Source organism: Choloepus didactylus, chromosome 20 (assembly GCF_015220235.1).
Source record: "Choloepus didactylus isolate mChoDid1 chromosome 20, mChoDid1.pri, whole genome shotgun sequence".
Classification (NCBI taxonomy): Eukaryota; Metazoa; Chordata; class Mammalia; order Pilosa; family Megalonychidae; genus Choloepus; species Choloepus didactylus.
The window spans coordinates 16,914,756-16,940,448 of NC_051326.1; the positions used below are offsets into that span (position 1 = coordinate 16,914,756).

A 25,693-nucleotide genomic window follows, 5' to 3' on the forward strand; every position below is an offset into this window, starting at 1 on the left:
GTGACTTACAAAATTGGGGTCTCTGTTTCCAGACAGGTTTGGGGACACTATGCCTAAAATCCTTGAGAAGTTAATCTGAGACAAACAGGACACTGACCTCAAAGGAAGTAGTATCCAGTAGGAGCACATGGAGATCCAAAATAAAAAGGAATTGTCACAACCTGAGGTTGGAGTCAAGGTCTTACTTAAGCTGGGTTATGTATTTGAATCTCTGTTGGTCTCTTCCAGGTGTCAAATAATAGGCTCGTTCTTCTCCAAAGTTTGTTGAATTCAAATTTAGAATTACCTGGGAACTGAATAATAGATTGTAATAATTGGCTCTTTTTCTGGGAGAAAGGGACACTAACAAAGTCAGAGGCTGATAATTTTTAAGGTAATTTGTCCTTGTATGTGCAAGTGTAAATGCCATCAGCTGTAATTCTCTATGGTCTTGTTTGATGAGACTGGAATTGCCCAGAGGCTTCTATCCTGGGGGTCTGGTGATATATGACATATCCAGATTGAGGGCAGAGGCTACTGTTTGGGATCATCTAAGAATGGGATTAGAATTACTATGTTCTAACCTCACCATTATAATAAAAGAGAAGAAGAAAAGTCTATAGAAAATGGAAAGAATAATTAATAGAACAAACCAGGAAATAAGTAGGAGTCTTGGTCCAATGTCTTGGGCAGAAGCTGTCCACCATCCAGCTTGCTCCTAAAGTCTTGGGTCAGCCATCTACTTTCAAAGATTGACTGCTTCTAGTGGATCTCTGAGAATCCTCAGTTTGAGGTCCTCTATTGGATAGTCTTCCAATGGTGTGAAATATCTAAAATGCTGCTTTATTGGTAAAACATGAACCTAAGGACTGACTCCCTGGAATTTCACTGCTGTGTTTGTTGTTAGCAGTACCTGTTACGGTCTCTTCTGATGAGGTTCAAGAGCAGTTTGTCTCTAATATATCTTCCAATAGATGAAATCTCCTGCTTGAAATTCATGAAGAGGATGTTAGTAACATGTTGTGGGAAGGCAGCTCCAACCTGTTGGTGACAGGACTCGATATCGTCAGTGGGTCCCCTTGCAATATTTTGCCATGTCTGCATGTAGTAGGGTAGAATCTAATATTGGAGGTGAAATCCCTAAATGTATGGGCCTCCAGTTACCAATTCATAGCAAGATAACCTATGTGTCCCTGAGGGACGGGACTGTCTGGCCATAATGACTGGTGGGAATTTTTTTGGCCAAGAGATCTCAAGAGTTTCTGAAAGTTTTGCTAATTTTAATTTGTGTACGCCATTAGTTCTTTCAACCTTTCCAGAGGACGGTGTAGTTTTTGAGTAATGAGTAATGCCTTACGGAGTTCTTTTATAGCGCTTTGCACAAAGTGTGTGTCTTAGTCACTTAATGCAAAAGTTGGTATGCCTCATGTTGGAAACACAAAATCAAGCAACTTTTTACTGACCATAAGTGTTGCAGAATTTCAGCAAGGGAATCCTTTAACCTGTCCTGAAAGTAGACATAAAATTATTCAAATGCCATAGAAGGTGGAAGCTGGATAAATCCTTCTGAAGGTGTTCAAAGGACCCTTGAAGCTTTGGTTCCTGTCCGTATCTCACCTTTACAGTTTTTCCAGGATGATGTTGTTGGAAGTTGACACATGACCCTCAAATAACCTCAGCTGTGTTTGTCAAGATTCCTCACCAGTGTTGATTTAAGACAGTAACTAATTTGTGCATACCACGATGAGTATTTTCATGGATAAATTTAGCTAACATTTATTTGCAATCATCTGGTAATACTGTGCAGCTTTCTTGGGAGTGCCAGGGATTAGCTGAATGAAAGAGACAACCAAATTTTTCCATTCTTCCTTTTCAGAATCTGGGGCTAAATGCTGATATTTTGTAATGGCCCCTTTGAATCCCTCCAGGGATTTGTCCTTTGAGAGTTTCCTTAGAATCATAACCATGGTTAAGGATGCCTGATTGGCATACTGATTTGCTAGAGTATTTCCTTTATTTTCCATATTATCTCTTTTCACATAGACGTCAACCTTTCTAATAGTCACTTTTCTAGGAAACAGGTGTCCATTTTAGAAGTTTCCTAACTTGTCCATTTTTTTCAGGTTTTTTTGGACATAAATTTGTATATTATTTACTGTTAACTTCTTGATGTCTGTAGTTTCTGTAGTCACACCACCCTTTTTGTTTCTGATATTGATTATTTGTGACTTTTCTTTTTCTTTGATTCATATTGCCAGAGGTTTTTCCACTTTACTAATCTTTCCAAAGAACTAATTTTTGGCCATATTAATCTTCTGCCTCATAAATAAATATTGCTGCACAGCAATTTACTGCAAATCTTAGAGACTTGGCACAGCAGCCGTTTTAATGTCCTGCAGTTCAGTGGCCCTGCGATATGGGCAGCTCAGCAAGGACTGGCTGTCTCCGTCCCACATACTGTCACCTGGGCTTGACCTGAAGGACCCACAGGGGCCTCACTCACATGCCTGGGGATCTGGCACTAGCCTGGACTTCCTTACAGGGTGACTTAAGCCCCCAAAAGAGTAAAAAATAGAAGTTAAAAGGCATTTTAAGACCCAAACATCTAGAAATCGTGTGGAGGGTATAATGGGGTAAAAAGCAGGATGATCCCCTGAGAGTGGCTGGAAAGAGAGTCCCAAGCAGTATGTCCTTGGTCCTCCTTTCAGGGCCAATCCTCACCCAGGAGGGTGTAGGGGCGGACATGCCGTGGAGCCTGGCTCCCTCCACTACCCCGTCACCTCCCCGGGCTGGGAAGCGGAGCTAAGCCGTGTTTCCCTTCTGGGGAACTGCTGAGTTCAGCTTCCAGAGGGCCCAAGGAAGGCGGACAGCCTCTCCGGCAAGAAGTTGTCAAGGTGTACACATCAAAGTTCCCTTTTCAGGTGGCCACTAAACTTTTCCCCAATATCGGCTGCCTGGGGGTGGTGGGTGACTTGAAGTTCCATCCAGTTCCGTGGGTCTGGGCCCATCGCTATGTGGACTGTGCAGTGAAGGGGGTCCTTGGTCAGGGGAGATGTCATCTGGAGGCGGGATTGCCACTGTGGGCAATGTGGTGAGGAGTTGGGAGCACTGGGGGTGCCCTGCCTGTCACTTGCCTAATTGTGATGGCCAGAACTTGTTGGGATGGGAGATTATATCTTCATAGTCTCTACATTCTCCAGAGGGAAACATGACCACAGGTGTAGAAAGTGGGTCAAAGGGAAGGACAGACCCAAAGGGTGGCAGTAACCTCCAGTCCCCACACCCATGTTCTGGTTTGCTAATGCTGCCATTTTGCAAAACACTAGAAATGGATTGGCTTTTATAAAAGGGGTTTATTTGGTTACAAAGTTACAGTCTTAAAGCCATAAAGTGTCCCAGGTAAGACATCAACAATTGGGTACCTTCACTGGAGAAAGGCCATTGGCATCTGGAAAACCTGTTAGTTTGGAAGGCATGTGGCTGGCATCTGCTTGCTCCTAGGTTGCATTTCAAAATGGCGTTCTCCAAAACATCAGTGTCAGCTTCCAATGGCCGTCTTCAAAATGTGCCTCTCATCTGCAGCTAGCAGTGAGCTCCTTCTGTCTGAGCTTTTATAGGGCTCCAGTTATCTAATCAAGGCCCATGCTGAATGGGTGGGGCCATGCCTCCATGGAAATTATCTAATCAGTGTTACCACCTACAGTTGGGTGGGTCACATCTCCATGGAAGCAACCCAATCCAAAGGCACCAACTTACTCAACACTAATATGTCTGCCCCAACAAGATTGCATTAAAGAATATGGCTTTTTTCTGGGGGACATATATATACAGACTGGCACAACCCATGTGGAATGCCCAACACCTCCCAATGCTACATTTGCCATTGCCTCCCTTCTGTATCTCCCGGAATAAGAGTGGCTTTGGCACCTGTTTCCAGAAGTGCCATAAAGATTTGCTCACTGCTCCCAAATTGCACACTCACTGGGGCATAAGGCCTTTGGTCCCCAGAGGTGGGGTGGGGACCGTGGCCCTGCCCTAGGTCATTTTTAATGTAGTCAGGTCTGAGTAGAGAGGCTTCTCCCAGGGTCCTGCATCTGGCCAAAGAGAGAGGTAGAAGATCTGCAAATGCCACCTCCTCCTCCACCACCTGGATCTGGGGATTATGGGAACAAGTTAGGGCAGAGGTAGATTGTCCCCACCAAGCCTACAGCCCCCCTTCTAGTTTATATTTTCTCATAGTTCCCCAAGGGAGATCACATCTGTGGTGTCCTTGGGGACCCCTTGCTCTAGTAACCATGAGAACATAGCTTGGCGAGTGGTGGTTCTGAGAAGAAGGGGCGGTTGCTATCTGTTTCATGGGTCTGAGAGCTGTCGCATTACTGAGCAGTCCCCACAGCGACCACTCCCTTAGCAAGAGAGACAACCCCCCGCCAAGTGGGAGGGTACAGTAAACACAATCACATCTCCCAGGGGAAGCCCTGGGTTGAGCAGCAAAATCAGCTTGTCTTCCCACTCTGGGCCCTTTCTAATAAAATCATCCATGTCCTGTTGCAATATGGGGATCTGGGGAGGGCCTAAATCCCTCTGGCAGGGGTGGAATACCCACGTGCTAATACCCTATTGTTGCAGCATAACCACGGTTTCCTCCTTGTTACTCCAAAGCCTAGTTGGAATTCCAGGGAGGTCCCCCAGAGAGGGGCATGCTCATCTGACTCCCTTTAGGACCCAGACAAAGGTGGGGACCACACTGCAGCCAGCCAGGCTCAGCCACGCTCCCTCCCTGTCGCCTGCTTCCCTCTCTTTGGCTCCAGCTGGCTGAGCGTCTGTTGGAGCATGAGCCTGGCCGTGAGGTGGCTGAGACTTCTCCACTCAGCTTGGTTAATCAGGGCGCCCATCGCCCCTTCATCATAAAGTCAGGACAGCCACAAGAGGAGCCGCTCCTGGCTTCTGCCCCTATCTACCTTTCATTACCTCTCTCTCCTTCTCCATAACAGCTCACACCTCCATTTTCACCTCCAGTTCCCCATCTTCAGTTCCTAATAGCCTCCTGAATAACAACCGCTCTCACACTAACCTCGGAATCGGTCTGGATGGCCTTGGTGCATGGAGTTTGCTTGGTTCCAGAATGAGAACAGACCGAGAAGCCATGAGCCAGGGGAGTGTTTTTTGGGCAGTGGAAGCCCCAGCATCTCTGATCTCAGCATGGAACCAATTCACCAACTCCCTGGCATCTGTGGGGGGATTTTCAAAGTACAATTGATTGCTGCCTCTCCCCCAGAGAACAGACACAGCACGCCCCAGGTCCCCCAGCCGGGGGTCAGCTCCTCTACCAGGTTGTGAGGGTGGGACTGGCCCCTCAATTTGCGCACAAAGCTGTGAATTCTGTATCACTCAAGATGCCCTTGTACCAAAGGAATGCAAGGGTGATAAGACAAGTTGCTGAAAATCAGCCCACCTCACGTTTCCTGGTGTACCCTGCTCACTGCGCCCAAATCTGTGGAGCAGATTTATTCTGAATCTCAGAATAAAGAGTTCAGAAGGGGTGAGTAAACCCTTTGTCACTTATACAGCACAAGAGTCTGAAGCAGCAGGGGAAGGAGCCCCATCACAGCCAGCCTCCCAGGGCGGCTGAAAACTGCTGGTCTGTGAGCATGTGAGGGGGGTAGTGCTGGTCTGTGAGCATGTGAGGCTGCTAGTTCCCAGTTCCCAGGTTTAAGGTCTGGCCAGGGCTTTCATTAGACTTAACATTTCCCCCAGATTCTGGAAGGGCACACGATAGGAAAGGAGATGGGGGAGCAGAAGCCTGGAGGATGGCCGCTTCGCATGTGTGTGACTCCCCCAGAGAAGGAGGTTGGGGTCCATGTGGCCTGGGCAATGGCCGCTTAACAGATGTCTGTGATTTCCCTAATGTCCGCATCCTCATCTCCCTCCAAAACGATAAAAGAACAGTAGTACATTCAATTCCATTTACTTCCTCCTGACTTATATTTATTCCATGTAGTCTACATATTTTTAACCCCCACAGGACACTATCACTATTGCTATCTTATATAGTCAATACTCATTTCAATTTATTCACAAATACTACTTTTTTTTCACTTCATTCTTTCTTGCATCTCTGACCTTCCATCTGGGTTCATTTCCTTCTGTCCAAAATACATCCTTTCAGATATTTTATGGTGTAGGTCTGTGGGTAGCAAATACTCAGATTTTGTTAGTCTGAAAATGCTTTTATTTCACCCTCATTCTTTCTCTGCGAAAGGGCGAGATTCATAATTTTTTCTATTAGAAAAGTTGTAGGTTTATAGAAAAATCATGCAGAAATGCAGAGTTCCCATATTATCTTCTCCATCTCACCACCAGTTTTCCCTATTATTAACATTTTGCATTAGTGTGGTAACTTTGTTACAATTAATGAAGAATTATTATATATTATTTACTATAGACCATAATTTCCATTAGAGTTCACTCTTTGTCTTGTATAGTTCTATGTACAGCATATGAACAACCTAAAATTAATCGTTTTAGCCATTTCCAAGTGCACAGTTCAGTGATGTTGCATGCAGCCACAGAGTGGTTTCACCCACATTCTTAAAATATTTTATTTCTCAGTTTAGAATTCTAGATTGGCAGAGTTGTGTTTTTTGTGTGTTTTTTCCTCCTTTCTTTCAACATATTCAGTGTAACATGACACTGTGTTCTGGCTTCCTTGCTGCTTTTGTGAAGTTGTCTGTCAATCTGTCACTCCTTTAAAGTGGTCTCTTTTTTAAATCTGTGATTGCTTTTTAAAGAATTTCTTTTTGTCTTATATTTATCAATAGTTTTGCTATGGTGCAGCTAGGAATGGTTTTCTTTGAATTTATCTTGCTTGGCACTGATGTATCTTGAATCTGTGACTTGATATCTTTCATCAGTTTTGAAAACTTCTCAAACAATATCTCTTAAAATATTGACTTCGCCCCATTCTTTGTGACTTCTCTTTCTGGAATACTAGTTGAATATTTGTTTGACTTTCTCACTCAGTGCACCATGTCTCTTACTCTATCTTTAAATGATGCCATTTTTTGTCTTTCTATACTGTGTTCTAAGTCATTTATTACGAAATCTTTCATATTATCTTTCAGTTGTGTTTAAGTTTATATAAGTTGTGTTTAAGCTTTATATTTAATATATACTACATATTATATATATTAATTTTATATTAATTTATATTTAAGTTTTATATTGTCATTTTTATATTTATCTTTAAGTTTATTTATCCTTCAATTGTGTCTAATTTGCTGTCAAATCTGATCACTGAAGATTTTGAAAATCGATTTTTTTATTTCTAAAATTTATATTTAGTTCTTTACCAATTTGCAATGCTACTTTTTTATAGTTTTGAGTTCCTATACATATACTTGTTTGTCTCTAGCTACTCAGAGTTCTTGAACACTTATTTGTGAGATTGTTTGAGATCTAGGATAAAGGTGCTTTTAAGATAAACTGAACCATCATCTTCATATTATAGCTGAGAAGACAGACTCAGAAGTTAAGTCACTTGCCTGACATCCTCCGGGAGCCTGAATTCAGTCCTGAGTCTGAGTCCAGAGCCCCCTGCGTTACAACAGAGCTGGTGGGGGAAGGGGGTGTAGAATAATCAAAACCAGGCTTTTGTTTAAACTTCAGCATGGGCTCAACAAACAACACCCGTGAAACAGGTTCCTGCTTTGAAAGTTTGGGTTTATAAAGTGGAAACTTCATTATCTCAAAACTGCGATTGGCAAAAAGCAAGCTGGCAAGAAACCACTGTCTATAGTGAAACACTATTTTTGCTAGAATTTAATTTTCCTCGGGTTGTTCATAAGTTCCCCAGGAGAATGTCATGCCTGTGAATAAAAACTCGTTGCCTTGGCAATGCACCCATGACAGGCCTGTCAATACAAAGTCAACGTTGGGTGCTTGGTGAGCTCTTCCTGAGAAGAGAGGATGCCTCCACCTGCATTACAACAGGTAAACGTAGCCAACTGTTTTTGCTTCCTAACCTGCTCAAAGCAGATACTATGCAGCAGTCTGGCTTAAACAATGGGGATTTATCACCTTACAAGCTTATAGTTTTGAGGCTATGAGTATGTCCAAATCAAGGGATCATCAAGGCGATGCTTTCTTCCTGAAGACAGGCTACTGGCAATCTTGGCTCTTCTGCACATGGCAAGGCCCATGGCGGCATCCGCTGGTGTCTGCCTTCTCTTCTGGGTTTCACTGCTTTCAGCCTCTTGCTTCCCCACCTTCCTCCTTCCTCTCTCTGTATTCATCCCATTTATAAAGGACTCCAATAACAGGATTAAGACCCATCCTGAGTGAGGTGGGCCACACCTTCACTGAAGTAGCCTCCTCAGAAGGTCCGACTTACAGTGGATCCACATCTACAGGAGTGGATTAAATTTAAGAGCATGTTTTTCTGGGCACACACAGCTCCAAACCACCACACCAGCCTTTGTCGTGCAAGGGCTCCGAGTCCTCCCTGGAGATTGCTGGCCCAGTTGTCTAGAAATGTCATCTTACCGAATAAGAGTGGAAAGGCACCTTAGAGAACTCTGGTGGCCCAAGTATTTCAAGTTATCGACAAGGCCCCTGCTCGGGTCACATCTAGTTGGTGGCAGACCCATCCCTGGGACTCTGCTGTCACTTTCTTCTCTGCATCAGGATGCCTCAATCCCCACTTCCCAGCCCAGCTCTTGCCTCCAAAGTCCTACTCTGAGCAGAAAGAATAGGTACAGGATTTTCTCCGGGGGCTCAGGAGTTCTGCTTTCCCACGATGTTATTATACCTGGTAGATTTGGGGGACTTTATCGTCAATCATCATTTTCATCAAGTTACACTCGTGCTTCTGTCAGTTGCTGTCTGAGGACCGTCTGAGAGCCCAAGCAGGGCTGAGCCCGGCTGGTGAATAATAAGCGTAAGGAGCCCTCTGGGGAGAGAGCACTGATCTGCATAAAATCACCGGAGAAGAATTAAGCACCAAAATAGGCAGCACTAGCTGTAGAAGCAACAGGATTCAGAGAACTGAGAGACGAATGTGGGCTGGAGACGTTTCCCACGGGAGGGAGGCTCAAGATCGGCACTGAAGGATGAGTGGGATGGAGATAAATACAGGAAACAGAGAGGGCATTTGGGGGGCGGGAGCAGCAAGGAGACCCGCAGGCTCTGCAGGGCCTCAACACAGAGGGTCTGAGGAGCGGGGAGCAGACCTGCCCAGCTCGGGAGCAAGGTTGGTGTTAGGAGGGGATGAGTTAGACGGAGGGGGACTTTGAAACCCAGTACAAGAACAGAGATTATCATAGGGCCTTTTGACTTAAAGGGGCTTCTAGAATGATTTAATCTAAAACTTTTGTTTTACATTTACAAAAATTGAACCCTAGAGAAGTTGAGTGACCTGTCTAAAGTCACATAACCAGTCTGGAATTTGGAATTGTTGTAGAGGGAAATAGGGAGCTATTGAAAGTTCTTCAGCAAGAGGGTGGCATAATACAAGTGGTGTTTTGGGCAAAGACGAGTGTGCCATATTCAGACTTAACAGGTCATGGGTGGAAAGAGGTAACACACTAGCAAACAGAACCTTAGCTTGTAGAGAGACGCTCAGCAGTGTGTGGGCTGTATTCTGGGAAAGGTGAGCACCTTTTCTCCTGCCTTAAGCCGCCCTTTCTCTTGCACTGGGGTATCTCTGTATAATCTCATCATATTAAAAGTTGTGTCTATCCAAAGGCCGTGCCACTGTAATCCTCTGTCATTCCTGGAAGTCCCGGTGATAAATCTGGATTCACTGATGGGTTAGGGCACCCGAAAAATACTGGTTGTATACATACAGCAAAAAATTAAATTGCCAATTTCTGGGAATTCGGGGTAAAGAACAACACACTAATAAACACTTTCATAACATCCTTTCAAAAAGATTTTGTTCTTAAGGGAAGCATGCAAGACTATGTCAGGGAGCAGTGAGTGCCACACATGGCCCTGTTTGGAGAGTTTGCTAACCCGTCTGGATCTGTTTCCTGAGGCAGTAAACAAGATGATCTCCAAGGTCTGCCAATCTCGAATTCCTGGGCACTCTAGATTTTAAGATGAGGATTCAGAGGTTCTCTGGCCCTGGGTGTCACTTCCCCTGCCTAGCGTGTGGTGTCCAAGCACCATGCTGACAGAAGAGAGCTGGCTAACGTCCGTGCTCCCCGGAGCACTGGGCATTCAGGGTTAGAGCCGAGGCAGGCTTGGCTCACAGTGCTCTAACTCAGCACCCTCAGCTTGTCCCGTGCAGGTCCGAGATCCTGCACGTGAATGAGAACGCAGCTATGCACAGGTGATGGCCAAAAGGGCTGCCACTGCAGGACTTGTTCACAGCCCCAAACAGGGCAGGGGATGAACACCGGCCACCCCCGGTCCTACAGCTCCCAGCCAAGGAGGAGACCGGCTGGGTGGGCGGCGGTGCTGGCTTGCCATCTGCCCACTCATGGCGGGGTGCTCTAAGTGAGCTTGTGGAAGTCGCCTGGCCACCCTGAGCCTTTAAAATGCAATAGGGTCATAAATCTTGACCCTACTTCTCCTCTAGGGTTGCTGGGAGGACACTGCACTTTTCAGAGAGCCCAAGCATTTAAGGTGCCCTGAAAAGTGGCCTCAGTCCCACGTGGGGGCCACCCAGAGCAGCTCCGGCTTGTCCCCCAGGGAGACGTCACCCCTGGCCGGGGCCAGCCCTTGGCTATTTACAAGCCTCACAACGACTCCAGGAGGAAGGCCGGGAAGCATCCTCTCCTCATTTTATAGAGGAGGAAGTCAGGGTTCAGAGGGAGTATTTAAATGTTTGATGAAGGTCACAAAGTGTCTGTCTTCCCTCAAGGAAGGGGAGTGGTGGAAAATTGTGTCGTGCACCCAGCATGAGTGGACAGACATGAAGGAAATCTGTTAATTAAGAGAGCACGTGATGCTTTAATTTTGCTTTGGAAATCACCCCGCCCACCCCTGGCCAGCTGCTGGGCTGACACACTTCGGGTTTCCTCGTAGATGTGTGCTTCTCAGCCTTGGAAGCACAGGCACATCACCCAGGGGGCTTTCAAAACTGCTGATGCCCAGGCCCCACCCCAAGCCAATTAAATCCAAATCTCTGCATTTGGAGACTAGTATTTGGGGTTTGGTGTTCTCGTAGACCCCCGGGGATGGGAGTTTGAGGAGGTGGTTCCCCACAGGATACTCAAATATGTCTTTGCCTTCACCAAGGCTCAAGGCTCTGTTGTTCCAGGACCCCAGTGGTCCCAGCTCTGTTCAACTTGTCTCTTGAAGTGTTTGTTCACAGATGCTGTTCTTTTTCATTCCCTTCGGGGTGGAAAAATACTTGTGTTTTTCCTGACCTGAATTACCGAGGCAGTTGTTCAGGGAGCTCAAATCTCTTCACAGGTCCATGAGCTCAATGCCAGAACCACCTTCCAGAAGGGAAAAGGGCACTCACCAAGTCTTGTTGGATCCCTCGGTGCCAAACAAGCCCTTTGACAAATTCTTCCTCAAATCCTGGGGGTGCTATGGGAATAGGCAAGACGTTTTCATCCCACTCACCTGGTAGGGAGCACAGAAAAATGGAGTAAGGGTCCATGTCACTGCAGGAGTTGGTAGGGACAGTACTGAGAGGTCCTGAGTTTCTGTCCAGGTCTTCATGTCTGTCACTTAAATCTGGTTTCCAGGCATAGCTTCTGTGCGACACCCCAGAGCAATAATCATGGGTGGCACATCATTGAGTTAAAAACATGAACTCCTGAGGAAATCACAGAAGACTGAGGCTGGAGGGTCTTGAAGATGATCTATGCCAATCTCTTCTCTGATGCTGAAATGATAATAATATGTAATCACATCTACCAACTACTGTGCCTTTCTGTGTGTCAGACTTGCTGTTGCTTGTTTTCCTACACTTAATCCTTGCAACAACTCTGCAAAGCAGGTATTATCAGCCTCATTTTAGGCGGGCAGGGAGATGCCCAAGCTCCTAACCTCTGCATGGGGTGGTCCTCCAAAGCCCACCAAGATCCCCAGGCTGCATTTGAACCAGAATCCTGGGCAGCCCATCTCTGTTTGGAAAGTTCCAGATGTTCTGTCAAGAAGCAACTTGTCTCCACTGTTCTAGTCCTGGTTTGGGGGCACACAGAACAAGGCCAGTCCCCCTTAGCATCCAGCAGGAAATTCTCATCGGCTCTCAGCTCTTCTTTTCCAGTCTTCCCATCTGTGTTTATTTATATTACCTGACTGTTTCAAGTTCTACCCATGCTATGTTCTTTTCCCCTCTTTTCTTGCCTTCTTTTGGATTAAATATTTTTATTGTTCCAGGTCCCACCACCCTACCCTGCCCAACATTCGCTTGCTAATTATGTTTATTGTGATTATTTTGTTTAAGCTGACAACATCCATGCTTGACTTATTAAAGTCTAATATAAATTAGTACTTTTACCACTTCCCAGATAATGGAAAAACCTCAAAACAGCTTAACTGCATTTACCACCCCACCCCTGCCTTTGATAAATTATTTAAATTTTATATATATTTTATTTTTAGTAACTTTTTATTTGGAAGCAATAGAAAATTTACAAAACTTTGTAAAAATAAAAATGATACAAAGCACCCATACCTTTTACCAGATTCACCTACCAGATTCGTGCATGCGCCCTCTCTCTGTCTCTCTCTGTCTCTCTCTGTCTCTGTCTCTCTCTCTCTCTCACACACACACACACACACAGATAATACAGCATAATTTTTCCAGAACCATCAAGTTACCAAGTCACCATAGTCCAATACTTCAGGCTGTGTTTCCTAAGAATAGGCATATTCTCTTATATATCCATAGTATAGTTATCAACCTTACAGATTTAAATCGATACTTTCTAATCTACCATCTGTAGTTGAGTTTTATCGGTTGGCCAAATAACATCAACAACAATAATAATGGCATTTGACCCTCCAGTGCTAGACTGAGACTAGAGTCTTTTATTGTTTTTAGTTGTGATGGCTCTTCAGCCTCTCGATTGGGAACATGTCCACAGACTTTCTTTGTCTTTTATGACTGATATTTTCGAAGAATACAATTCCCCTCCATTTAAAAGTTCCTCATTTCGTGTTTGTCTAACGTTTCCTCATGATTGGACTGAGGCCATGAAATCTTGGCTAAAAAACCTTCATAGATGATGCTGCAGTCTCCTTGGGGTGTCATATCTGGGGGCACATGCCCATCTGGGATGTCAGTGGATGATGTTAATTTTGATCACCTGGTCAGGGGACTGCCTGGTTTTCACACTGTGTCATTACTGGGTTTTGTTTGGGTTTGAAAATCTCCTTAGTAACCAATAAGCAGTCTGTGGAGAGACACTTTAAGATGATCTAAGTATCCTGCTTCTCATCAAGATTTTCCCTAGGTTTGGGATCCACTGGTATTTTTGCCTGATCTGATCTTTACTATGAGAGTTGTAAAATGAATTTCAGCTCTAACACTCCCTCCATGTTTGTTAGTTGACTCTTAATATTCTGAAGTAAGCAGGAGGCCTCCTTTCTTCCCCATTTATTTATTTGTCTCACAGATTCTTCTTTTCCATGGTTTATAATTCATTATTATATTTAAATATCTTGGTGCTCAAATTGTCCCAGATTTGGCTGGTGGGAATCCCTTCCATGTGGTTCCAGCATCTTTGTGGCATCTATAATTTTTTGAGTACTGCCTTATTTTCTGGTATAACAAGATATTCCAGACTCATCTGATGACTAACCTGTCCCAGCCCGAGAATCAGCCATTTCTCCAAGGAAACATGACTCCTCTTAGTAGGGGATGGTCTTGGAAACCAAGATCTGGGCACTCAGAGGACTCATTGCCATTGAGGTGTCTGCAACTTGGTGCTTTCAACATATATATATATATATATATATATATATATATATATATACCCCCATACATACGCATGTGCAGATAAGCATATATAGATATAAATATACGTGTTTTAAAAATCATGAATTCACAGTAACTCCAATATACTCCATCCACAAAGGGTTCTTTCCTTCCATATTTATATCTTCCTTCCTCCATAGTGAGAACCCAAAAACATCAATATATTGACTCATTGGTGTAATCCTATAACATGTCTAAAATAGTCTCAGAATTCTGAATTTCACTATGTACCATGACAAAAGCAAACTACTAAAGATTTGTCGCAATTCTTCTCCCCACTTGCCCTTATGGCTGTAACTTTCCCAAGACTGAAGGTATGTAGCCAAATACTGTGTTCATACATTGTTTGGATTATTTATTTAGTTGTGTTTTTTTTCCCTTCCCTTCTTCCTTCTTCCCTTCCTTCCTTGGATTATGAGACTTATTTAAAACACAATTAAGTTCATTTTGTTTCCTTGTTTTGTTTGTTTTTGCCCCGTCCCATTCCTATTAATTTTATTTTTGGGATATGTAGAATACTAACATAGTTTCCAAAGGTGTGCTAAGGTAGCATCAGTGCCTTCTGAATCCCTTCCACTCTATTTCCCTTACCCCTTATAAGAAACCAGCTTCATTGTTTTCATTTATTATTTTGAAATAAGTATATTTTTCTTGTTTTTTTTCCTTCTTTTTAGCACAAAAGGTAGCATACTATTTATGTTGTTTGTGCTTTGATTTTATCACTTAATATCTCCTAGAAATTTCTCACTCCATGTCAATTCATAGAGATCAAAATCATCTCCTATGCTTGGACATTTATGTAGTTTCCAAAATTTTGCAGTAATACTATTAATAACCAGTGCATGTGTATTTTTGTATTGTTGGAAGTGTACATTTGGGATAAATTCCTAGAAGTGGGATTGCTGTGTCAAAGGAAAATGTATATGTTGCTTTTTGTATATTGTGAATTCCCCCTTAAAAATGGGTTGTACCATTTTGCATACCCACCAGCCATGTAGTACATATATTTTAAACCCCACAATACATTATTTTTATTGTTTTATATTAGGGTGGGCAAATTTTTCCTGTAAAGGGCCTGATAGTGAATATTTTAGGTTTTGTGAATCACGTATGGTCTCCATCACGTATTATTCTTTGTTTTTTTACAACCCTTTAAAAATATCAAAAAACATTCTAACCTAGAGAGCCATACAAAAATAGGTCTTGGGTAGATGTGTCCTGTGGGCAGTAGTTTGCCAACCTGTTTTATACAGTCACTATTATTTTGGATTTACCTACATAGTTCTACTTCTTTCTGTTCTTCTTCATTCCTTCTTACATCTCCATGCTTCTATCTGGGATAATTTCAGCACTTTAAATATGTCTTTCCACCGTCTTCTGGCTTCATTGTTTCTGATAAGTCAGATGTTAATCAAAATATCAATCTCCTGTACATGAAGCGTTGTTTTCCTCTTGCTGCTTTTGAAATTTTTTCTTTGGCTTTAGATCCGTACTTTTTTATTCTCTGTGTGTTAATTCTCAAAGGTTTTGGGTTTCTTGGTTTGGTGGCTTAATATTTTTCATCAAATGTGGGAAATATTCAGCTATTATCCTTTCAAATATGTTCTCCCCCCCACCCCCCGCCTTCTTCTTCTGGGATTCATATTACGTATATGTTTGTATCCTTGACATCATCCCACAGGTCTCTGAGACTCTGTTTATTTTTTTTCACTCTTTCTTCTCTGTATTTTTTGTCATTGTTCTATCTTCAAGTTTACTGATTCTTTCTTCTGCTCTCTCAAACCTGCTATTGAGCGCATTTAGCAAATCTTTCATGTCAGTTTTTGTACTTTCCAACTCTAGAATTTTCATTTTTTATATTTTCAATTTGTTGAGTCATTGCCTTCATATTTCCCTTTAATTCTTTAAACTTAGTTTTTAAAAATTATTTACATAATCTGCTTTGAAGACTTTGCCTGCAAAATCTGACATCTGGGCCCACTCAGAGTCAGTTTCTATTGACTGTTTTTTTTTTTTTCTGAGTAAGGGACACACTTTTCAGTTTCATGGCATGTCTTATAACTATTGGTTGAAAACTGAACATTTGCAGTAAAATAATGTAGCAATTCTGGCTTCTGTTTGAGTTCTCTGAGGATTGTTGGTTTGTTTTTTGGTAATTTTCTGAATTTAAACTGTAGAATCTGTCTCCCCACATTATGCAGCCACTGATACCTCTGCTCAATTGTTTTTTTAATTTTTGTTTTTAGTCTGGTATCATAGGGGTCACCCCTGAATCTGTGTGGATTAGTGGTCAGCCTATGATCTGGTCAGAGGTTGTACTCAAACACCTTGAGCCAGTCAGACTTTCACACTTGCTTGACCCATCTGTCTGTAGGCTGGGGAATGCATACAAAGTTGCAGCCAATTCTCAAATCTCTCTTGGCCTTAATGTTACACAGGGAATGTTCAAGTCTTCCCAGCACATCCATAGGTTTCCAGCCAGCTGGGGATATGTGGAGAGCGTATCTCAGCCCTTCTCATGTTCTGGATTGCCTCATTAAATTTCTGATCAGTTCATGTCTTGCCCCAATTGGGACCACAACACTGGGCTAGCAAAGATGTGGATTTTCCCTACTTATTCCCACATTAATCCACCACTTTTAGCTGGTCTATTGTCCATTTGTTTATTTTCCATTGGTTTTTGCTCATATGATTTAGTCTCCTGGTATTTTTTTTTCCTTGAAAGCCATTTACTTTATAAGAAAAATTAGAAGAATAATTTCAGCTCTGGATGGTGATATCTTCCTCCATAAAGGCTTTACTTTTGCTCATGGCAGGCACACCTAGGGTAGGAGCAGATCAGTAATAAACGTGATTACTGTGTAAAGATACTGTGAGCCTATAAATTCCTGTTGTTAAGCCAACCCACTGTAAGGTATGTGTTTTAGTAGCGGGAGACTAAAACAATTACCAAAATAGTCTAAAATCTTGGCCTTGCTAGCTTGCCTTCCCCACTACTCTGAGTTCTTGCTGTCTTACAACCCACCTGTTCAAAGATGGGTTGCGGTTCCTCACCGCCCGTGGCAGCCCCAGGCCTGTCTCTGAAGCCCATCTGCCTCCCGTCCTGCACTCCTGCCTTTCCAGCACCCCTGCCTGTCGCCCTCTCCACCTTCCCCACCCCCGTGGGACCCTTTCTCTCCAGCTCTCTGCAGGGAATTCCAAGTGGGCCACTGAGATCCGGAGGCAGGATACCGTCGTCATTCCTGTCGTGAGCTTCCATGGGGAAATCAAAATCAGTACCTGAGGTCCTGGTGGAGAGTGAAACAGAAATATCCTGCTGCTCCTTGTAAATGCAAGATAAATTATTTTCAGAATCAAAAAGTGAAGCTGCAGTGGAAGGCAAAGGAGGAAAAGAAACCGAGCCCTCTTCCCCAAGTCGGGCTTCCCTTTGGCCTTGCCCAGTGCAGTCTAGGGGCTCTCGTGTGGAAGGCTGTTGCAAGGAATGTCCATCCTGGGCAGAGGAAGCAAGGGACCTGGGTCTCTGATTAAATAGCAGTGTCATAAAAGTATCACGTGGCCGTTAAAATAAGCATCAAGATTCTGTAGTAACAGGAAGAGCGCGCAATGCAAGGCAACGTGCAGGACACAAAATCGCACCCACGTTGACTACAACTGAATAAGAAGTATGCCCGAATGAAATCACTTTCGATTGAAGGGGTAGTGGCTTCATGGGTGATTTTATGCTTCCTTTGTTTACAGTGCTGTCATTGTCACGATACTATTGTTTGAAAAGTTTAAAAATGTTTCATGTGAAAAGTCATTAGCATGCACATTTAAAATGGTCCACTTTCTCATGTAAATTGTACTTTTAAAAAGTTAAAAAAAGATAAATAACTATAATAATGTTTTAGAAGATTGGCCAAAGGTAGGCTGGATGAAGATGGTCTCCGCCATCCCCCCGCCTGCCTTTCCTTCCCCTTTCCCTCCTGTTCAGCAAGAACCCCTGACACCGCCTGTCCGGGTGTGTTGGAGTCCCATGGTCAACTCTTCTCCTAAGCTCACATCATCCTTCAGACTCTTCTTGAATGCCCTTCGCCTTCCCTGCTTTGTCCTTGAACCCTTCCCTGAGGGTCTACTCTCTGCTAAGGAACCAGTAAAGGAATCTGTGATAATGGGCCCATGAGGGATGTGGGGATATTACTAACCTCTCCCAGGTAACACTTTTGCTTGTCAGCCTGGAGCCTTTGCCGTCTTAGGCTGCACTAATGGAAGTCCAGTATCCCAAGCAAGGGAGCAGGTAGTTTGTGGGATGGAATCTGGGCTTTCCTAACACAAGGGCAATTACTGAGCTGGACACGTAGAGGGGCTGGGAAGAAGGGATCTGACTGAGAAAAAGTTGCAAATTGGGGCGTGATTCAATTCCAGTTAAACAATCTGAACACCTCTTGTTTTCTCTTAGGGACCCAGGCCCTCTCTGGTCCTGGAAAGAACACATTGGAAAAGCAGCCACGGCCAGAGGTGAGGGCTTTGTACTGGTGGGAGGGATGGTGTGTGTGTGTGTGTGTGTGTGTGTGTGTGTGTGTGTGTGTGTGTGTGTTTCTTCTAGAAAACTATAAGTTGGCATTCCTCACTAAGGCCTTGAGAGAACGGGCTGGATAAGCTGCTTCCCCAGGGACAGTCCGTAGGGGCCGTATAACCTCCTGGAATTTGAGGCCCCTCATCCCTGCAGACTGAGCAGGCAGTTCTCAGAAGTGTCCAGAAAGGATTGTAAATGGACTTGTTATCTCCGTGAACCTTGAAGCAGATGTTGGGAATTATCCTAAAGTATCTGGGTGAGGTCTTCTCATAACATCCACAAGATAAATGCTTTATCTCTTACTGTAATCAGTAATTCAGGAGAAATTCCCTTATCTTCTGGTGATAGGAGATGTGGCCAAGTACCTCATTTACTTGTACATTTATGATCCTCCTTCCCAAAGCCTTCCATGTTATTCACAGAAGCAGAAGACACTCTGGACTGGTAGGAGCATCTGAGGAGGCCTGGGTGGTCTCGAGGGACCTGAGCATAGGCCACAGAACACCTCCCCTGCTCTCAGCAAGATTCCAGAGTCCCTCGGGCTGCAGACATGCTGGTCCATTGGGGACACCAGATTCTCCCAGTTTCAAGTTCACCCAGATTACAGCAGCAAATAAGCATGTCTGATATGCCTGCTTTTGTGTAAATAATCAAGTTAAAAGAGAGAAAACATATAAATATAATAGCCTAGAATTGATTTTTATTCTCCTCCATCATCCTCCCTCCCTCACCACTCCACTAAGACATCACCGATGGCACCTGCCGAATCACTGTCCATAGACATGCCTCCCCCTTTACTAGGTGAACTGGGTAAGTGGTCAGAAAGCACAACTATGGACAAGCGCTCCTTCTGGATTTTGAGCTTAGACAGAATGAGTACAAAGTCATTTCTAGACCAAGTTTTCAAGACCTGCAATATTTCCACTCAAGGCAATTGATGTTTCTGATGTTTGGTTTCAGTTGCCATCCCTGAAGCATTTTCCTCTGCACTGCAAGCCAGAGAACTCAGGATCCAACGTGCTTTCGAAGTCAGGTACGTAACCACAGGCCCTGAGCAGGGAAGGCCGGGTGACTTCTCTCTGACGTGCCCAGCACGTCTTACACTCCTCTTGCAGCTTTGTGGAGTTCACGTCCTCCATTGTCCCCATCCTTTGTCCTCACACCATCTCCCATGGTCCCCCTCAGTCACTTCTGTGGAGGGACACAGCCTGACCACTCAGAGATACCACCACCAAGGGCCTTGGCTTCCTGGGTGAGGGTGACCTTCGGGGCCCCGGGAGCTGTGGGTTGGAGACTGGTCCCTCACGTGTCCACCTCAGTCCTGAAACAGCCACCGTAGCTGCTCTGGACTCTTGTTTTTTTTGTTACAATGGGCTGGGTTTGTCTTTCAATCTTTCTTGAGCTGGTCGTCCTCCCAGCTCTGCCGTAGGAAGGGCTGCCTTCTAGGCTGGGCTAAGGGCTTCCTTTATGTTTGCATTTCACTCACTTAATCAGAGTTTCCCATGACACATGCTATTCTTACTCTTCTGCCATATAAGGAGTTTAGAGAGGAAAATGGACGTGCTTCTTAGGAAATGGCTCTCTTAGGAGGTTTACATTCAAGTGTCCGCGAGATACGACCAGGGCAATGGCAGTGCTTTCTAGGGAGACTTGATTTCTAAAAATGCTGGTGACCCAGGAGGGAGAGGGGGGCTTCCATGCGGCTCCTTTCCATGTGCCTTGCAGTGGATGTTTCTGTGTGTCCATGGGCTTTGAGGGCTGCTTCCAGGCAATCTTCAAGCTAAGGGATCCTTTTTGTACCCAGGTGTCTTCATTATATTATTGGTGGCCTGGAAGTGCAGGGTCATGAGACAGAGGGAAGCCAGAGGGGCAGAAAGAGGGTCAGGTGAGAGGGAAAATGAAGCCTGGGGGACTCGCTGTATTGGGAGAGCCTGAGTCTCGTTAAGTGTGTCTTCCAGAGAGGAGTGAGTCTGTCTGTCTGTCTGTCTCTCTCCTTAATTTTTATTCTGGGAACATATATACCACCTGAAATTTCCCATTTAACCACATTCAAATACACAATTCCGTGGTGTTAATTACATTCACCATGTTGTGCCACTGTCACCAGCAAGTGTCTCTCTCTCGAGCAGGATTCCCTGTGCCCCGAGTGACAGCCCGGGCTTCAGAGTCGCCCTTGGCCGCCCACAGCTGGGGACGCGGGTCTGACCTCACAGCAGCCCTGGTCTAGGTTTTGGGGAGGGTAGTTCTGACCATCCAACATGGGTTCTTGTCTTCACAGTTCACTCTCTGAGACCTTCGGATATTAAGGTTGTGGCAGCCATCGGCCATCTGGAAACTGTGAGTGTTTAAAGGCACTAGGGGGTGGGAGGTGGGATTTGAGACGGAAGATCCTTTGAATGAGCGCGTGCTACCCAGGTGGGCTGTTTCATTTCGGGAGAGTTGGATAAATTCTAAAAATCCAAGGAGTTCTGAATCTCTTTTTAAATCAAATGAATGACTCCCTTTACCTCAGGTTGAGGAAACTTTCTTTTTCTTTTGGAGGTCACTATCCACTGATAAGTTAAATCAAAGATCACACAGGATTTTAAAAGGAATCACTTTAACTTTCTATTTGTGAAATTTAAAAAATATATGTTTCCTTGCCTGCTTTGTAAATTTTTGTAAATACACCAATCTTGGTTAATAAATTTTAGGTGGTATATTCTATATGGATGGCCAGGTAAAGGAGAAAGAAAGATAAGAAGGGAAAGACAGAAAGAGAGAGGAGGGAGAAGCATCTGGAGAGAAGAGGGCTGGAGAGCAGAGGAGAATGGCAATGTGTTTCTCCAATCCCTGCTTGCATCTCCCAACCCACCCGTCTTGGTCTTTATAAAGTGGCAGCAACCTTGCTCTCCCTGAGGTCCCAGCACACCCCCCCAGGCAAAGATAACATTTCCGATCAGGTGCCTGCTCTGTCCGAAGCCCTATTTGTACCTCCCACACCTGAACTGGGGTCCCCTGCCCCAGGGCCTTGCTCCCAACCCCACTACAACTTTTTCTTCCATCACCCCCCCCACCTTCCCCACTGCAGCCTGTACCCCCAGCAGCCTTCCCCTTCCCCCAGGCTGCCGCTCAATGGAAGGTCCAGCCACCCACTCCACTCCCAGGGCCAGCACCCTAACGCACCCCGGACAGCCTGGACCCACTCCCCCCTCCCCCCCTTCACGCATACCCGACTTCCACCTCTCTGGAACTTGCCTGGGAGGTGCTGCCCAGTCAGTCAGTGCCTGTTCCACAATGTTTATGACCCACAACCTGTTTCTCTGGGGACTAAAGACATTTCTACTCCTTGATCACAACTGTGACAGGTGTGAAGTGGGAAGAGGGTATAGCCGGAAGGAGGGTGCAGAGGTAGGAGACAATATTAGAAAAATGATCACGGGCCCAGTGTGGGATCCGGCAGGCAGAACTCCCCCATCCTCGTTTTATTCCATTTGCGCTGGTGACTGTAAAACTGCAGGTGTCGGTGTGCATTGATGGTGGAGGTTTACTCCTAGGTAAGATGTGGAAGGAGAGAGGGACATCAATGAGACAGGCGGCTTCCCGGCCGGAGCGCAGAGTGCGGTCCGTCTGCGCATGCGCTTATTAACACGGCAGGGCCGGCGGGGGAAATCTCCGCCCAAAGCCAGGTTTCCGAAGTGGAACCAGCGCCAGGACTCACCCTTTGGTCCCGCCTCTGGAAGAGCACCGCCGGCTCATCCTGAGTTATTCAGGCCCAGAGCCCCTGCGTGTCATTCAGCGCCGAGCCCGAGGCCAGCAGAAGGCAGCGCCGCCGGTTTCCCAGCAACAGTCATCATCACCTGAGGGCACCTCTGCCTTCAGGATGAAACCCCAGAGCTCGGTTTCCCGGGGACCTTCCCCCTCTGCCTGCCCTGCGTGAACTTGGCCTGGTTTGTTTTAAAAAAAAATAATAATAACCAGGCCAGGGCAATATAATGGAAGGCATTGAACTATAAAAGAGAAGTCCATAACGCGGAGGCTTTTGCATTGTGTTCCTGGAGATTTCAGTAACCAAGATGTAATCACTATTCGTGACTGTAACTGGCACTTATGGGTTGAATTGCCACCAACTCTGTTTTCCTAATAGAACTTTAAAGATCAGATTTGTGAAAGTTTGCAAAAGCTATTTTCAAAATAACACTGATGCATGTCCAATATAAGAAAAAAATTGAAGGTGTACATAGATTAAAAAATAGAAGAACCTAATTCACATCCCCTGTTCCCCTGCCTCAGTGTACATGCACACACACACACATACTCCCATATACAGAGTGTACATTTTTTTTTTTTAAAGCTATATTCTGCTGTATACTATCTGCAACTTGGCTTTTCTCACTTAACAAGCATTATAAATATTTTTGCCTACCGGGGGGGTTGCCCTACACTATACCAAATTCCTTCAGGGCAAGGCCTGTGACTTGTTTAGCTTTGTGTGCTCAGTGCCAAAGCACCTGCCCCAGGGCTGGCATCCAGCAAATGAACAGTGTGGAGAGAAAATGGGCTGGAAGCAGGTGGAATTGGGGAGGGGGGTGTTTGCTGTGTTTGTCCCACCTTCCCTCCCCAAGCCCCTCTGAGATCCTCAACTTCCCCCCCACTCCTGCTTCATTCCTGTTGTTTCCCCTCTTCTCTCCCTCCCCCTTCACCACCCCCATCAAGCTTGTTCTGAGGGAAGGACCCCCACAGCCCTCCAAGTGGCAAACTTCTCAAATAGAGAATGCCGTGTTGTCCAGCACTTTACCAAAGGGAAAATCAGACATAAATTTTGTTTATTCAAAACTTATATATTCAGTAAATATTCATAGAGTATCTGCTTCATATCAGGTGCTTCTCTAGGTCCAAAGAATAGCCTCAAAAACGAAACAGACAAAAATCCCTGCCCTCGTGGTGCTTATGTTCTGGCCAAGACAGAGAGATTGTGAAGGGTCACAGTAAAACAATCTCTTCTGTTTCTATGTAGAATGTTGACATTATTTTATGATGCATTTCAGTCTAAGCTCTCCTGCCCCTGTTTTCTGTCCTGGGGAGAACATCCACACCTGCTGTTGCTTTGAGGTCTGACAGGTGGGCTGCCGAGGCGAGCCTGGCATTCCTCCCTCCTGCCCAAGTAACATGGGGTAGATTTTGTCTGTCTCTGGGCTCTTAGGTTCCACCCTAGCTGGTGGGGAGGGAGGGTCCCGACAGGCGGCATGGGGTCTCACCAGAGAGGGCTCTGTGGCCCTTCCCTGGCTGGACTTTTTTTTTAACGATAGAAAAAATACTGTTCACTGGTTTATTTTTCCAAATGAGCAATAGGCTATTTACAAATAAGCAGATCTCCAATGCCATGTATTAGAATGGTAATCCTATCATTGTTTGAAATCTAAATGAAAAAAAAATTCATTAAGGCACATTTGACCTATGAGTTTAAAACAAACTTTCTGATGTAGTGACAGATTCATTTTACTTCTATCTCCCTCCTCCCAAACACATGAGCACAAAAATTGTCAAAGAATACTTAATATTGAGTAAAATAGTAAGGAATGTAAAAATTAAGGAGGGGAACGCTTTCAAAAGGAAATGTCTGGAGATAAGTTTACTGCAAGTACAACATACTAAACAGTGAGTGCACACTCCTGATACACATAAATACTAATAGCTAACAGGACACCTCGGGTCTTTTTCAGCATGCAGATGCGGCGACAGACAACCTGGAGAAGCAAAAATGGTAACTTCCCTGGAGCCACAGAACGATAGAGCTGAGAGGAGCCTATAGTCTGATCTAATCCCCTTGCTTTACTGATGAGGAAAATTGAGGGCCAGAGAGGTCCGAGGCCTCCCTCAAGAACCCCCTGGAGCAGGTGGCAGAACGGGGTCCAGCACCCAGCCTCCTGCTGCACAGGGCCTGCGAGTCACTGGGGCTGCTCGGGCTGCATGGGGTGGAATGGGGAAGGCAGAAAGCCCGAGCTCTTGCTTCCCACCCCCTCAGCCTCCTTACTCTGTTCTCCAAGGATGACGCAGGGCTTGGACCAGGGTTGGTCAAGTCATCCCCCACTGGGGCCACCATCGCCTTCCAGTGCTGGGGCCAGACTGGAACGGATGGCAGGAAGGGGGAAGAGGGTCGGGACAGAGCTGTTTGCTCCACTTTGGTGACTCCATTGCCACCTGAGAATAATCTCAGAACCAGAGCAAGGCTGACCCTAAGTCTGTAGGAAATAGATCACAGTAGCTAAGGGACAGAGATGTTTGTAGGTAGGTGACTTATCCAGCCTGACACTTGCATGGCGGTGTCTCCTTGCAGGACAGAAGACAGGCCACAGCAGGCTTGCATGGGAGTGGTGGCAGGTGAGTTCCCACAATCCTATCGTCCCACCCCTCCCCCACAGCTGCATTTTGCTAATGAAGGGGATACACTCCATTGGCTACTTCATCACCAGAGCCTGAAGAGGAGGGGCAGGCACTGGGCGAGATCCGATCAGGGGGCCCAGGTGTGAAAGTCACAGAATATCCATGGAGGGTCTCTAGGCAAAGAGAAGCAAACAGGCCTTGGGTTAAGGTCAGGGGACGGGGGAGAGGGGCCAGGACCCCAGGGCTGGGTTGTAGCACTTCAGCTGGGGAAACTGCCCACGGGGCACCCCTCGGGGAGAGGCCCCAGGTCTAATTTTCAGTCTATTCCACTTGGTAATAACTCCACCTGTAAACTGAATGTATCAGTTGGTTCAGGAAAGCGAAATCAGCCATAAAAAATAAAATAAATAAATGAAAAGTCAAGTATAATCCCACCATCCAGAGATAAGGAGTGTTAACATTTTGGCCTTTTTATATATAAATGTGCTTATGAATACACGATCTGTAACCTGGTTTATTGCACTTTATGTCAGGGGTGCTTTTTGACTTTCTAGTAAGTCATCTTGAGACGCCTGGGTCCTTCAGCGCCAGCCGAATTAGCCTAGTGGGTGTTAGAAAATCAAGAACAAGAAAACCACCTTTCACTCCATAGTTAGAACGAGGAGACTCAGACAGCAAAGCAAAGACCCCGCTAAGCTGGCGCTCTGGGGGCGTGTGATGGACAAGGGGAGCAGCCAGTGCCTGTCGGTTCTGCCGGGGTGGCCGAGGCTCCCTGCAAGGGAGGGATGGCTGAGCGCTGGCCCCGCCCCAAGCCGCAAGTCCCCGCCCCCAGCCGCAAGTCCCCGCCCCCAGCA

General features: G+C 45.3%; 1 protein-coding gene across 1 annotated transcript in view; it reads left to right on the forward strand.

Annotated features, from left to right (window-relative positions):
- PLB1 (phospholipase B1) overlaps positions 1-25,693 on the forward strand; it is a 136,398-nt gene that overhangs the window by 5,860 nt on the left and 104,845 nt on the right. Inside the window, exons 2-6 of the mRNA XM_037813022.1 lie at positions 18,360-18,418; positions 19,437-19,509; positions 20,755-20,813; positions 24,179-24,219; positions 24,793-24,836. Coding sequence (XP_037668950.1) covers positions 18,360-18,418; positions 19,437-19,509; positions 20,755-20,813; positions 24,179-24,219; positions 24,793-24,836 — 276 coding nt within the window. The remainder of the gene's footprint in view (positions 1-18,359; positions 18,419-19,436; positions 19,510-20,754; positions 20,814-24,178; positions 24,220-24,792; positions 24,837-25,693) is intronic.